This window comes from Mastomys coucha, unplaced genomic scaffold (assembly GCF_008632895.1).
Source record: "Mastomys coucha isolate ucsf_1 unplaced genomic scaffold, UCSF_Mcou_1 pScaffold14, whole genome shotgun sequence".
Classification (NCBI taxonomy): domain Eukaryota; kingdom Metazoa; phylum Chordata; class Mammalia; order Rodentia; family Muridae; genus Mastomys; species Mastomys coucha.
This window is the reverse complement of record NW_022196896.1, coordinates 61,593,300-61,607,270: the sequence shown is the minus strand read 5'-3', so window position 1 is coordinate 61,607,270 and position 13,971 is coordinate 61,593,300. Positions and strand designations below refer to the sequence as shown.

The 13,971-nt window shown below is 39.4% G+C and overlaps 1 protein-coding gene and 1 long non-coding RNA gene across 5 annotated transcripts in view; both read left to right on the top strand.

Annotated features, from left to right (window-relative positions):
* Znf451 (zinc finger protein 451) overlaps positions 1–13,971 on the top strand; it is a 57,799-nt gene that overhangs the window by 7,301 nt on the left and 36,527 nt on the right. For 3 of the 4 annotated variants that reach the window (XR_004117848.1, XM_031367091.1, XM_031367092.1), the window contains exon 3: positions 3,326–3,406. Coding sequence is in view for 2 of the 4 variants with exons in the window: in XM_031367091.1 (XP_031222951.1) it covers positions 3,326–3,406 (81 nt within the window). In the remaining 2 variants the exon portion in view is untranslated. Of the gene's footprint in view, positions 1–3,325; positions 3,407–4,782; positions 12,424–13,971 lie in introns of those variants that run through there. The other variant, XM_031367094.1, reaches the window with a different exon arrangement.
* LOC116088276 overlaps positions 13,345–13,971 on the top strand; it is a 2,915-nt gene continuing 2,288 nt past the window's right edge. Inside the window, exon 1 of the long non-coding RNA XR_004117849.1 lies at positions 13,345–13,947. This is a non-coding gene — a long non-coding RNA (uncharacterized LOC116088276). The remainder of the gene's footprint in view (positions 13,948–13,971) is intronic.

The following is a 13,971-nucleotide window of genomic DNA, read 5'->3' as shown; positions in this document are numbered from 1 at the left end:
ATTTGAACTCATGACCTTCCAAAGAGCAGTCGGTGCTCTTCCCCACTGAGCCATCTCACCAGCCCATGGGAGTGAGATCTTATCTCAAGACAAAAAAACCAAGCCAGGATGTTATGGTACAGGTTTTTTGTTTGTTTTTTTGTTTTTTTGTTTTTTGTTTTTTCGAGACAGGGTTTTTCTGTATAGTCCTGGCTGTCCTGGAATTCACTCTGTAGATCAGGCTGGCCTCGAACTCAGAAATCCACCTGCCTCTGCCTCCCAAGTGCTGGGATTAAAGGTGTGTACCACCACCACCCGGCAGTAAAAACTTGTTGAGAGTATACTTTGTGTGTTCCTTTGGCATGCTCATAAGTACTTTTCCTCTTATTTTCTAATGTCTTCTGTATCAATTACGTTTTCATTGCTGTGGTCAAATACTTGGCAAGAAGCAACTTCTAGAATGACAGTTTTATTTTAGCTCACAGTTCTGGAGAAGTATGGGCTAGTCTGTGTCCACATTCAGGAAGCAGAGTGATAAATACTGGTATTACCAGCTCATGGAGTACTGCTGCTCAGAGGAGGGGGTGGGGCTTCTCAATCCTGTCAAGTAAAAATCAAAATTTGTATCACATTTTTCTTATCATTTTGTTACTTGTAAGTCAGTAAAAAATTTTCACCTTTATTTTGTTTTCTTCTGTCCTGGTTATTGTTCAATTTTGTCTTAATTACTGTAAATTATATGAGATTATTTTTATAATTCAACAACAGTTGCATGTCAGTGAAATGATTGAGTAGTAAAGTTCTGGTAGTCTTGCTTTATTTATATTCATTGCCGTCCTATATATATTTAATTACATTTTAAAAATTGTTAAATTCTTTATATTTGAGCTAACATTTTTGCCAGGGCTGGTCTTGGTAATGCTTGCCTCTGCCTCCTGAGTGCTAGGATTATAGGTGTATACTACCACACTTAACACTCTAAGTCTGTTTATTTCCCTAATAACTGTAGCTTGGCTTTGTGCATGCTGAGCACTCTACCACCAGGCTACACCACCAGTTCTTTGCAGGCTGCTCTTTAGTCCTGGCCTTGAGCTTGTCTTAAAGGCCTGTACTGCTCACGCCCAGTTTTTTGCCTTTTGTTTCTCTTTTCTCTTGAGATGGTTCTGTAGTATCCAGCTGGCCTGCAGTTACCTAAATATTGTAACTTGGCTAGCCTAGAACTAACTATCCTGCCTCTCCAGGGCTGGGATTATAGGTGTGTGCCAAGGCCAACTTTCATTTTCATTACTCTATGGAAATTCTGGCCCTGCCTCTGTATTTCTGATTACTTGGGGACTTTCTTAATTTACTATTTCGTGTATAGTGTTAAGTTTCTAAAGGCCAGGCTAGATGACACACTGTAATGCCTGTGGTCTCTGTACTTGGGAGGCAGAGGACGACTGAATTTGAGGCCAGAATGGGTTGCATAAAGAAGTTCTAGGCCAGGCCAGCCCAGGCTACATAGACCGTAAGTTAGAACCAAAGAAACCAACAAAGTAAGATTGCTTGAGGAATCCAACCAATGGTAAAAGCAGTTACATTCTCATCTTTTCTACTTCTTGACTGTATGATGGAACAGTATCAGAACCAGGGGTAGGTTTTAGTTTAAAAGAAGATGCTACATGTGGCTCTGTTAACCATCTGATTTTTGCTATTTTATTCCTGTTTCTTCCTCTTGAACTTTCATCTTAACAGCTTGAGCAAAAATCCCGGTTCCTTTAATATATTTCATGGTCTCAAAATTTTGTTCACTGGTTTTATCTTGATGTCTGGCTCACTATCCAGAAAGATGGTAGTTTCTGGTTTGTTAAAACCTAAGAGAGAAGCAGGCTATCTGGAAGAGTCATGAACTAGATGATCTGTCTCTAACAGCAGTCCTTCTCCGTTCTAGGAGACCTTCACATCAGTGGTGCTTTCTTTGTTGTCCTTGGCCCACTTTTGTTTCCAATGCACTGGATTTTACCATTTCAAGACAAGGTCTCACTTCATACCCCAGCCTGGCCTTGAACTTCTTTGGTAACCCCAGTGCTGATAACACAGGCATATTTCAGTCATACCTTAGATTTTAGAGGGAGTTTTGTTGTTGTTTCTGTTTTCTGTTTTTACTTTGCCTTTTGTACTGTATGGTTTATGTGCTCACTGCTTTACTTAGCATTTCTCCTTCAAACATCATTACGAATTATACTTGGTAAGTAACGTATCATCTGTCTAGTCTTGGTGCGTAGTACTTTTACCCATGTGCAGCAGTAGTTTTGCAGGGGTGGGGGTCCACTCTCAGCTCTCACTCCACATGTTACAAATGTTGTTGGCCAGGTGCCTTGTGTATCAGTGGTGCTTTAGACAAGTGTATTTCTTGTTACTTGAGCTTCTTTGATTCCTTGAGTTTTGTTTTTTGTTTGGTTTTGGTTCTTTGGGATAAGATTGCTCATTCTTTTTTCCTGTTGTGCGTAGACTGTCTCGGGTGCACTTCTCTCTTACTACCACCAGTGTTAGTTGTACTTTACTATATGTCTGTACTCATTATTTTGCATCTTGCTTTCCTAGGTTTCATAATCTTCATATGACAATAAGTTATTTATTGTCATAATGTTATTAATTCTCTTTTGCCTGTAGGATGAGATCTGAGCTTTTAAGCCTACTGTAAGACTTGGAAGAAGATTGGAGAATAATCTGGGTTTGATGTTTTACTCTCTTTAAGTTTTGGGGGATGAAGCTAGTTATTGGTCAAAGATCTCCAAGTTTTGATCTGTATACTCTGGTGTTCACAAGTTTGGATGTCTTAGTAAACTGTTGATACATCTTTGCTGAAATGCACTGGGTCTTAGTATTTGTGTCCCTAGGGGTTGGGATTTAACTTTTTTTTTATCTTTTTAAAGATTTTGTTGTACTTTGCAGGCCAGGGTAGTCTGGTACTTGCTGTGCAACAATAGCCCAGCTGGTCTTGAATTTGTAATCTTCCTGCCTCAGCTACTAAACTGCATTAACACTACAGCATGCACCACCATGCCTGACTTAGTCAGCTTTTTAAAAACTATATGTATTCTGAATAGTTTACTTTTTTTTTTTTTTTTTGGTTTTTCAAAGCTGAGTTTCTCTGTATAGCCCTGACTGTCCTAGAACTCACTCTGTAGACCAGGCTGGCCTCCTAATAGTTTACTTTTGCTTATGTTTTTTGTTTTTATTCCTCCCCCCTCCCCCGCTTGTATGTCTTCCTTCTCAGATCCAGTCCCAACAAAGAACATTGTTTAAAATGATGGTTTGGTTTAAATGATGTTTATGATATGAATTTCCTCAATTTCTTTTATAGGAAGGGCCATTAAGACCCGTTCTTGAATATATTGATCTAGTCAGCAGTGATGATGAAGAGCCTAGTACCTCTCACCGTGATGTAAGTACATTTCATTTGCTTTCATCTCTTTCTGTGGTGTCAGTTAAGAGGCCTATAGTGTTCTGAAGAGGGAGAAAAGCAGTAATGGCGTGTTTAAGAGCACAGCTGCTCTAAAGAATGCTCATTGCTCAATGAGTCTTTTGCCTCAAGCAGCTTTTACTTAAATTTGCAGGAAAGTATAAACGCTGGAAAGTAATAACTGACTAAAGGGGATATGATAAAAAGTGCAAGCTTTTTGCTTACCCCACCTTCCTTTTTTCCTGTAACTCATCTGTTACCTGTAGAACTGATTTTTTTTTTTTCTTACCTTTTGAACTCTGTGGCCACAGAAAATGTCTCTGGGGAGAAAGAATGTGTGAAGATCCTTTGACTCCTAGTCAAAGGAGTGTGGAGCCTTTAGCTGAGCAGTGATTCCAGTCTTCTTTCCTTCTGGCCTTTTCTCTTTCCATTCTTAGAACCGGGGTGTGTGGCTGGCTCCTAGGACTGACTTGAGCACCAGTCAAGTTGGGAGTTGAATTCCTTGAGCCCTTTGTGGCAGGGTTGGTTTCCATTTGTTTCTGACTTGGCCCATGTTTCTGCTGATGGACTTTTTTTTTTTTTCATTTCAGTAGGATTTTATTCCAGTTTTCTCTGCCATCATTTTCTTCCACTTGCTGCCCTTTCTATATTGAGTAGGTCTTTTCTTTTGCTAGTTGTTATTACCGTAGCCTCACATTAGCATCTTACTGTAGCCTGGGATCAGGCATCAGACTAGGCTAGGACTACTTTGAACTGAGGTATGTTTGTTTGTGTGGTGAGTATGTGTGTGTGGATGTGTGCAAGTGTATGTGCGGTGTACATGTGAGCGAGCATGTGAGGGCCACAGGCTGACATCAGCGGTCTTCAGTTGTTCTTTACCTTACTTTATTTTTGAGGAACTCTGGTTGACCCTGGAGCTCACTGATTGACTAGGCTGTCTGCCTAGTGAATCTTGGGATTTGCCTGTGTCCACCTCCCCAGTGCTAGAGTTACAGGTTTGCAGTTGTGTGCTTGGCTTTTATTTGGGTACTGGGGATCTAAACTAAGGTCTTCCATATTTGCGCGACACACACTTTACATGCTGAATCATCTCCCTGGCCCCCAAATGACCTTATTTTTAATCATAATTTTTTAATAGGCAGAGTCCAACATTAATGCCTGTAGTTTTTATGGGGTTGAGGGTAATAAATCCTGTCATCTTTGGCCGGCCTATAGTGGATTGTTTCTGCCATTCTTACATGTAATAATATAAAATTTGAATTCTACTTACTGGACATGCATCTCTGCACTTGAAAGTTAACATATTAAAAGCATATTTTTTTTCTTCCTTGGTTTTCTTGTTCATGTGGATAACCCAGAGAATGCCTGAATCTAAAGTGCCATCCTCTGAGAATCATCGCCCAGAAATGTGCTCTAGCTGCAGTGTTCCTCTTCCCATTGGAGACAGCTCCTCCTCCTCTGGGAGCTGTGACAACAGTGCACAAAGGATAGGTTCTCAACCGTCTTCTGTTGAGAACCCACTGGAGAACCAGAAAGATGATCACAGTAATCCCCATGTTAGTGTTTCTGAATCACAAAGTAATCAGACTCTGCCTTCAGCATCACTTCTGGTCCCCCAGGAGTCTTTGGCTTTTTCTGAGGTCAAAGAGGATTTACCTGGCACGATGTCTTCAGCTTCACAGAGTGGACAGGATGCCATCCTGTATCTCCAGACACAAGTGGCTGAGATGTCCCGAGTCATACGTGATCTGCAGTCCAGGAGTTGTTTTAGATTTCATCATTCTAGGCCAAGTGAGAGCTCGTCAGTTCCTTGGGATATCTCCAGCTCTAAGGAGGACAGTTTATCCACAGTTGAAGAGGAGTCTGACTGCAAATCTCCATCAGCTGATGACAAAGGGCAGCCACCTGACCCCATGCAGTCTAGTTTCACTGGTCTTTTGAAAAGAATGGAACAAAGAGGTGTTATAAAGAGAGTGACGTTCCAGTCTGAAGCCGAAACCTGTGAGGGCAAGCCTGATTGGATGACCTCTAAAAAACGCTTGGTTCCTCCACTGCATCCACTTTTGAGAATTGCTACCACTGAAGTTTTTAAAGACCCTGCTGATTGCCATCCTTCTTCCTTCATGGGACACAGGGTTTATCCTGTGGCCAAGGACACATCTCCTTTCCAGCCAAATCCACCAGCTGAGGGACCCATCATAGATGTATTAGAACATAGCAAAAGAGGAAACACAACATCTCCTTTAGACTCTACCTCAAAAGAAATGGAGGTCATGGGTTGCAGGTTCTACCATGCTGCTTCCATTGCAGCTCGGGCTGCTAGCTACATGGCCTATATGACTCAGTATCAACGTAAACTCTGGGAAGACATGGAAGATCTGGTTCACGACCCGGAGTTTGATCGTGGGAAAGCAAGGTGTATAATATCTGATGGCATGGATGCAGGACTTTGGCAGCTCTGTACCACTAGGGACATAATGGACTCTGTAGTCAGAGTTATGGCCATGGCAGTAGACTATAGAAGACAGGCCTGGCTCCGACTAACATCTCTCACTAAGAAAACCCAGGAGAAGATCTTACACTTGCCCTTTGATGGTACATCTCTTTTTGGACAAGATGTGAATGCTATTGTTGCAGAAGATAATAGTATTAAAGAAAATGAATATAAGGATCACAATAAATACTATACTCAGCATCGGTACTTTTATAGTCATGATCAGAAAGCACATTATCACAACAGAGGGTACTCCAAAGGGGATTGGTACAAACCCCGGAATCACCCCTATAGATACAGAAAAAAGGGAGACTCTCCAGAACGACATGGGTATAAGAACTAGTACTCTGACTCTGGCTGGTTAGCAGATTAGCCTTCCCCAGGTTGAAGGTCATCTCAAAAACAATGAGTACATGTCTGGAATAATCACAGCTGATGTTTGAGTTCTAGACTTTTAGAATGAAGTATATATAAAAAGACTTGAGCTTTATTGGCCAAATGGAGACTTTGTTCTAAGGAGTGTTGGATAGAGGTTTACACAGTATTTTTGGTCCAAACTAAGTCCAGAGAAGGGTACTCAGGAATCTTCTGGAATTAAAAGAAAACACATAGATTCATGCCTCAGGAAAATCTTGTTGGTAAACTGAGGACTAGCAGAGTTTTGGATCTGGAAACAATTTGCTACTAGATCAGTGTTTACTAAGACTGAAGTGTAAAACCTTCATTTTAGGTCATCATTGCTTCTGGAACTTCAGGCTTCAGTTTGATGGGTCATCAAAAAAATACTAGATCTGTTACATATAGTCCCTATGTTAAAATGATCAGCTCTCCATAGTCCATACTATTATCAAGCTCTGTGAGACTTCAGAATTAGCTTTGAAGCTATGTGTCTGCTGGAATTCATTAAAAATTTTGCAAAATCCATACTTATAACTGGGGTGACTAAACGTCACAGGTCTACTTTTGGACTCAATATGGAAAAAAATACCTGTAACATCACTGTAGAAAAGAGAAACTGTCTTCATCCTGACTGTGATGGGCTACCACACCATTACTACTCAAACTGCTGCTGCATGTGAGATAGTTGTCATCTCAGTTCTACTAGGCTTTGGCTTACCAAGCTCTCATGAACCACATGAGACTCAGGCATACAAGTCTCTCTAATGTGGGCCTTTCAATGAGATGGCCTTCTTAAACCTGTCTTCTAAGCAGTTGGTTCTTTTGAGCTTGATAGTGCATTATATTCTCACAATAGACAAGTGCATCATCGTGGCCCTGGGAATACAGGATATTATTTCTATCATCCAGGCATGCAAATGTGAACTCTTTAAGAGCAAGAATTTCAAACATGCCTGACAATCTGATCTCTCTTGAAATAAAGAGGGATGCCATTAGTCTAGACTTCATTGTGAAATCCTGGAGATATAAAGTGTGACTGGGTGTTTTCAAGATACACAGCTGTTTCTGGATATCTAGATAATAATACTTTTTTATTGAGTTCTTAAAAGGCTGGAATCAAGACTTCAGTGACATGTTCTTGGTTAAGTGGTTAATTTGTCATGTAATCTAATTGGACTCTCTCTGAAATGACTTAACATTTTGCTCCCAATAATTACTCCACCTTTTTGGAGCTGGCAGCAGATACCTCAGTTATATTAATGTCCCACAGTATCATCTCTTTAATCTCAAGGCAATGGCTGTATGATACACCAGCCCCTATGTCCCTTTCTTCACAGCATGACTTAAAGTAGAGAAAATGTCAAATTTGAGGGGGTCTGAACACTTAACCTAATGTAACTTGGCAGCCAAAAAATAATTTTTTCACAGGTGTTAGTTCTGTGACCTCTTGGTCACAAATTGGCCAAACATCTGCTTTTTCTTAATTTTTAATCTGCTTGATGAAAATGTTTTAGGTATACTATTAGTGGAATATAACGCTGTCTTAAGAGTTTGTGTGGGTTCTGTTTATCATAGTGGCTGACCTTTTCTGTGCTGCTCATGCTTTGTAACTCATTAGAAGACTCTTCCTACTTTCATACCCATATTCAGCAGCCTACTTACATTGCTTCTTTTTTGTTTTTGAGACAGGGTCTCACCACATGTACGGAGCAGGCCCGGAACTTGATAAGTAGATCAGGCTGGCCTTGAACCATAGAACCATAGGCTTGTCTCTGTCTGCCTCCTGAGTGCTGGAAGTAAAGGCGTGTGCTACTAGGCCAGGCTGCTGCTTTTCATTTGTGCGGTATAGATTGAAGGCACGAGTTTCCCTCCTTGGAAGATGTTACTTTGTCAGATAGTCTTAGGGTCTGTATTAGTCCTGTTTGTTTTATTTGTAGACCAAACCTGAGCTAGTTTGTCAAGATTGATTACCAAATTAACTGAATTGTATCTAGAGTTAATATTTACTTAATAAGTTAATATTGTCCACAAATTTTTACTTTTTCTTAGGTTCCTATCAGGGGTCTCTAAAATGTCTCTCAGACAAACTCCAGAAAAAACAGACTTTTGTAGCTTGTATTCAATACTATACAAAGGGGTAGACTTTAGCCCATAACTGTAGCAGTGCAGGTTTCCTCTGAGAAAGGGGTAGCCACCCAGACTTTACTGGGGCAAGTTTGCACATGGCTTTGTGCAGCATTGGGGCTGCTTCAGCTTATTCGTTCTTTCCTATCTTGCCTGGAATTACATGCTACATATCACATGTGATTTATGAGATACTCTTGTTGTTTAAAAACAAAACAAAATAAACAATGCTTAGAGATGTGTTCTCTGAGACTGTTTTGGCATGCCCACCTAATTTATTTGTACCAATCCCCCGCTTTATAGTAAACGGCAACAAAAAGCACATAAAATTTAGCACTTTAATAAATTTGACATTATTGTACAGCTCTTAAGTATTTTCAAGACAGCACTACTTTCATCTTAGATGTTTATGTCGTTTATTAGTGAAGTAAAAGTAACATTGCTTGACCACTAATTGATAAGCCCAAGCAACTCCAAAGAATCACGTTTTTTCTGAAAGTGAAAAATGTCAGGAAATCACCAAATTGGTGATTGGTCAGACAACCTAATAGAAGTGCTTGGCAGCTGAGTTGGTGTGGACAGTGTGGTAGTGTAGGAATGCTCAGCTCTAGTTGACTCAGTAATATTCCAGTATCCTTCACCTGTTTTTCTCTTTAAGCTGGCATACTTGAATGATGATGGTGTAAAGGTAAAAGTTGGTACTTGGTCTAGTGAGACACCCCAGTAGACACCCCAGTAGAAGATAGCATTGAGATTTACCCAGATGGATATTTAGATTGTGTCTGCCACGTGCAGAGCCTGCATCAGAATTCCTGTTAGGTTGACTTGAGTGAGACTACCACTTGCTTTTCTAGATATCTTGAAGAGTTAATTTAATGATTTGGTTTTTCCTTTCATTCAAAATGTCATTTCTTGACTAGATATAAGATGTATTTGGAAACTATAACTTTTTTGTAGTTATTATATATAGATAAATACTATTTCCGTTTATTGTTATATAAAGTGCCTTTTTAAATTTTATTATGTTTAAGACCTGACCTTTGATGTGGTATTTATGTGACTTCTGTACAGTGATTTACTCTTAGTTTATTATCTTTATTATCTGTACAATTGCACTATTTAAATGTATTCCTTCTGAATGCTAATTTGTTTTCTTTATAACACTGTTACTAATTTCAGAAGGTTATAGAATAAATTTCCCTCTTAACATCACAGAAGTTTTTTTAGGTTTTAGTGGTTGGTTCTGTTTTCTAGACATAAAAGTAGCTCTTTTTTTCTTGGCATGTTCTAGAGAGTCATCTGTCTTGTATCTAACCTTGTTCATAGCCATAGCAACACTACTTATATCTGCTAAATGGATGTGCTTCCTGGGACAGAAGAAGCAAGGGCATAATAAAACAGTGAAGTTGGTGGCACTATATATTTATAAATAGTAGTCTGTGGCAGCTTCCTTCTCAGTATAATTACTTTTTTTTTTCCTTTTTAAACTGGCAGCTTCTTTATCAGTATAATTGCTTTTATTTACTTAGCCTTCAAAATGCCATTTTGAGGGCAGCATATACTCTTTCAGGCTACTTTACTGCTTTATACCTAAGTGACCTGATTGTAGTGTCCTTAAGGGCCTGATACATCCAGGATATATACCTCTCAGGTATTTTAAGTAAGGAGGTTGAAAAGACAGAGTCCAGAATTCCCTCTTGCTATAGAATTGGATACCTATAAGGGTGAACATAGAGGTTAGCAGCACATTCATTGATCTGGTATTTAATTGGGATTCTGCTGAAGGCTTGAAATTATGGGTTAGATCTCTTTAGAAGTAGAAGATTGCAATAACAAAAACCTTTTTCTTTAATGTGAGGCATATTTTGCCCCAGTCTTGCACTGTCTAGTTCCTGTTTTTTGAAACTTACCCTTATGTACTTAATGTTGGTGGCTAGACCGATACCTGATTGTCACTGTGGGTATATCTTATGCATGTCATTCAATTGGTCAGATTGGTTCTGTATGGTTTTTAGTGGACTTACAAACTAGTCAGTTCTTTTCACTTAAATTTTAAAGGAAGAAGTTATCCTTAAGTAAATGTTGATTACTGTATTGAATGCAAATCTTTCTTTTCGTATTTAACAAGTTTTATAAACCATTAAAATGTATGGAGTTTCCCTTTCTGAATGATTTTTGAGAATGCTGTTTTATTAAATCCTTTTTCTCTTATTACTGGAGTCCTATTTTTGTACTCCTGTGTCATTATTTATTTTACTTTATTATAATGCACTTTTGTAACGTGTGGAACATTGAGATCTCACTACTGGAGCTTGTGTTCATTTTCTGTAGACTATAGAGGTGGTCTCTTCAGTTGTGTCTTGAGTAGGGTTTTATGTAGCTGCTCAAGCTGCCCCAAACATGGTTTTCATGGCTCCTCCTGGGTCCAGGAACTTCAGGGGTGTGGCACCCTGCTGGACTTTTAGTCCTGTCCTCTTGGTGAGGGTTTGTGACTTTGATCTGTTTTTCCCAAGAACCTCTTTCCAAAAGAAAGTCTGATTTTTCCCTTAATCTCATTGATGTTGATCTTTTAAATTCTACCATTATGTACTTAACAGAAATGTTATGCGTGTGTGTTGTGTGGGGGGGGTATATATGTCTGCGTATAGTGTGTGTACATAGCATGTGGAGACCAGAGGTTAATGTCAGGTGATTTCTTTATATACTTGGCACGTTTTTTGTTTGTTTGTTTGTTTGTTTAAGACAGGGTCTTTTACTGAACAATGAGTTCACAGGGTTGGTGGCTAGACTGGTTAGCCAGGGAGATCCAGGAATTTCCTACCCAACTCCCATCGTACTGGATTACAGATCATTCTGCTGGGCCCATATTTTACTTGGGTATTGCAGTACCTGGGTCCTCATACTTATGTGGCAAGCACTTTATTGAGCCATTTGCCCACCTCTTCCTTGCTTGCTTGTTCAAGTTTCTCTCTTCCCCCTCTCCCTCTTTCCCTCATCACCCCCTCTGTCTCTTCTCTTCCCCAACCACCCCACCAATCCTATTTCACGTTCCTAAATGCTGGAATTTCAAGTGTGAGCCACTATATCCTACTAGCTAAGCCTTTGATATGAATTTGTATATTTAAATGTCATTTAATTTGTATGTGTAGTAGTCATAAGCATTTGTGATAAGAATGTCTTTAGTTTTCCCTAAAATCCTTAAAAATATACAGGGGCTAGGAATATTGCTCAGAGGAGATAGTGCTTTTGCCTAATGTGCAGAAAGCCTTGGGCCCAGGCATAACCAGTAATGGCGATCTATGTCTCTAAACCCAGCACTTAGGATGTAGGTACAGGAGGACCAGAAGTTCAAGGTCATCCTTAGCTTTATATCAAATTCATGGTTCTCATGGTCTATATGAGACGTTGACTCAAAAAGGAAACTAAAAATCATATAGCCAGTCCAGTCTCAGAAGTGATCCCTGAGTATTGAATTTTAATTATTTTTAATATCTCATTTAATGGCAGTTTCTTAGTTCAAATGTATTTTTTTTTCATTTATTCTCTGTTGTCACTGCTGTTGGATTTGTCTTTTGATACAGTGTCTCTGTAGTCTAGGTCCGCTCTGAATTCAAGACAAGTCCACTTCACTTTCCCAAGTCCTGGGGTTAAAGGAGTGAGCCATTGTGTAGTCTTCACAGATGTATCCTGTATATACTAATATGGTTGAATTTAGTATCATAAAGTTAATTTATAGTATTGGTCTGCTATTTTGCTTTTTAAAGTTAACCAATCTTTGGGTTTTAAGGGCTTTACTAGTTTGTTTGTTTGTTTGTTTGTTTTGAGGGAGCTATTGCAGGTGGTGTATTAGGTGTTTTGAGGTCAGAGTTCTTGGGGTTCTCTTAGAACTTTGAAGACCTCAGGTTTTGTTTTCCAGTATCATAGTGTGTCTGATATCCTTGACTTCTCTCTTTGGTATAAATAAAAATAAATGTATATTTGGTGATTTTTGTTTTGTTTTGTTTTGTTTTTACTGCAAATGTCTCAAGCGTTGTTGTGAGAGGCTCTCTTAGTCCTTTTACAAAGCTAGCTTCTCATATGCTCCTTTCCCATGTACTATATCCCCGTACCTGTTGTTTTCTTTCATTCCCAGTAAGAGTGACTATCACAACAGCATTCCCTTTGAAGGGGCAGTTAGAGCTCCCACTTTTGTCTGTAATAGCTAGTTCACACTCCTTGGATTTAAAATGCAGTTTATGTGTTAAGTAACTATCATGTTTGTGAACCGTTTCAGCAACAATGCCCTGAATAGTGGTGGAATGAAATGACCCCAAGTTTTTAAGACACAAGTTATATTCTTGTTGTTTTGTTTGTGGGGTGGGTGGGTGTGTCTTCATATTTGGTCTTATTGTATCACCCAGACTGACTTAGGACTTGGTGCAGTCCTCCTGCTTCAAGTGCTGGGATTCTAAGTCTTGTTTGAAAAAAGATTTTATTGCTAGCTAGGTGTGGTGGACTATACCTTTAATTCCTAGCTTCTGGAGGCAGATGCAGGTAGATCACTGAGTGGCCAGCTTGGTCCACATGGTTCAACCAAGGCTACAAAGTGAAGTGCTGTTTCAAGAAAAAAAATAGAAAATCAACAATAACCAAATACTTTTTTGTTGTGGCAGTTTTCCTGTTCGGAATGCAGCCCATTCATTATTAAGTAAAATACAGTTAACATGTAAATAGCTTCATTCAGATTTTTAGCACAGAATTGTCTGTGTGTGTGTGTGTGTGTGTGTGTGTGTGTGTGTGCTTGTATGTGTTGATGTTTCTTTTTTTCTTTTAAGATTTATTTTTATGAATGTGAGTACACTGTCGCTCTCTTCAGACAAACCTGAACTGAAGAGGGTATTGGATCCCATTATATGTAGTTGTGAGTCACATGTGGTTGTTGGGAATTGAACTCGGGTCCACTGGAAGAGCAGTCAATGCTCTTAACCACTGAGCCAACTCTCCAGCCCCTTAATATTTCTTTAATGACCTGAAAAATAGCTCTGTGTGTTGTGAATGGTTGGATCACCTTGATCTTGATTCCATTAAGTTTAATTGTCAGCTTCCTGTCTGGGAAGGAAGACTAGGAGAGAATGTATCCTGTGTGTACTGAGCATTCTTTACCCACATGTTCATCTCTGCAGATGTGGACATGAAACTTAAGAGTCATTAAGTGATTTGTTCAAGTGGTGTGCCTCCACGTTGATGTAAACTCCCCTAGGACTCAGGGCACGTGCTGCCATGTCTTTGTAGACAAATCTTTTTCTGTCTATGGCTGTACATGCACTCTTGTTTCTTGGTACTTGCAGATGAGCCTCATCTTCCTCACTCTTCCATTAGGGTATCCTTGTTCTGGATTAAGACTGTTCTTACAGTGCTCTCGGCTTCTGTTCAACAAGGCACTCATAGTCCACTCCCATAACTGGTCGTTCTGGTCATAATTCTTACTGCCTGCTTTTTTGTAACAGTTTTGTTTAGTGAAACATAGGTAGAATGGTGCAAAAAGGATTGA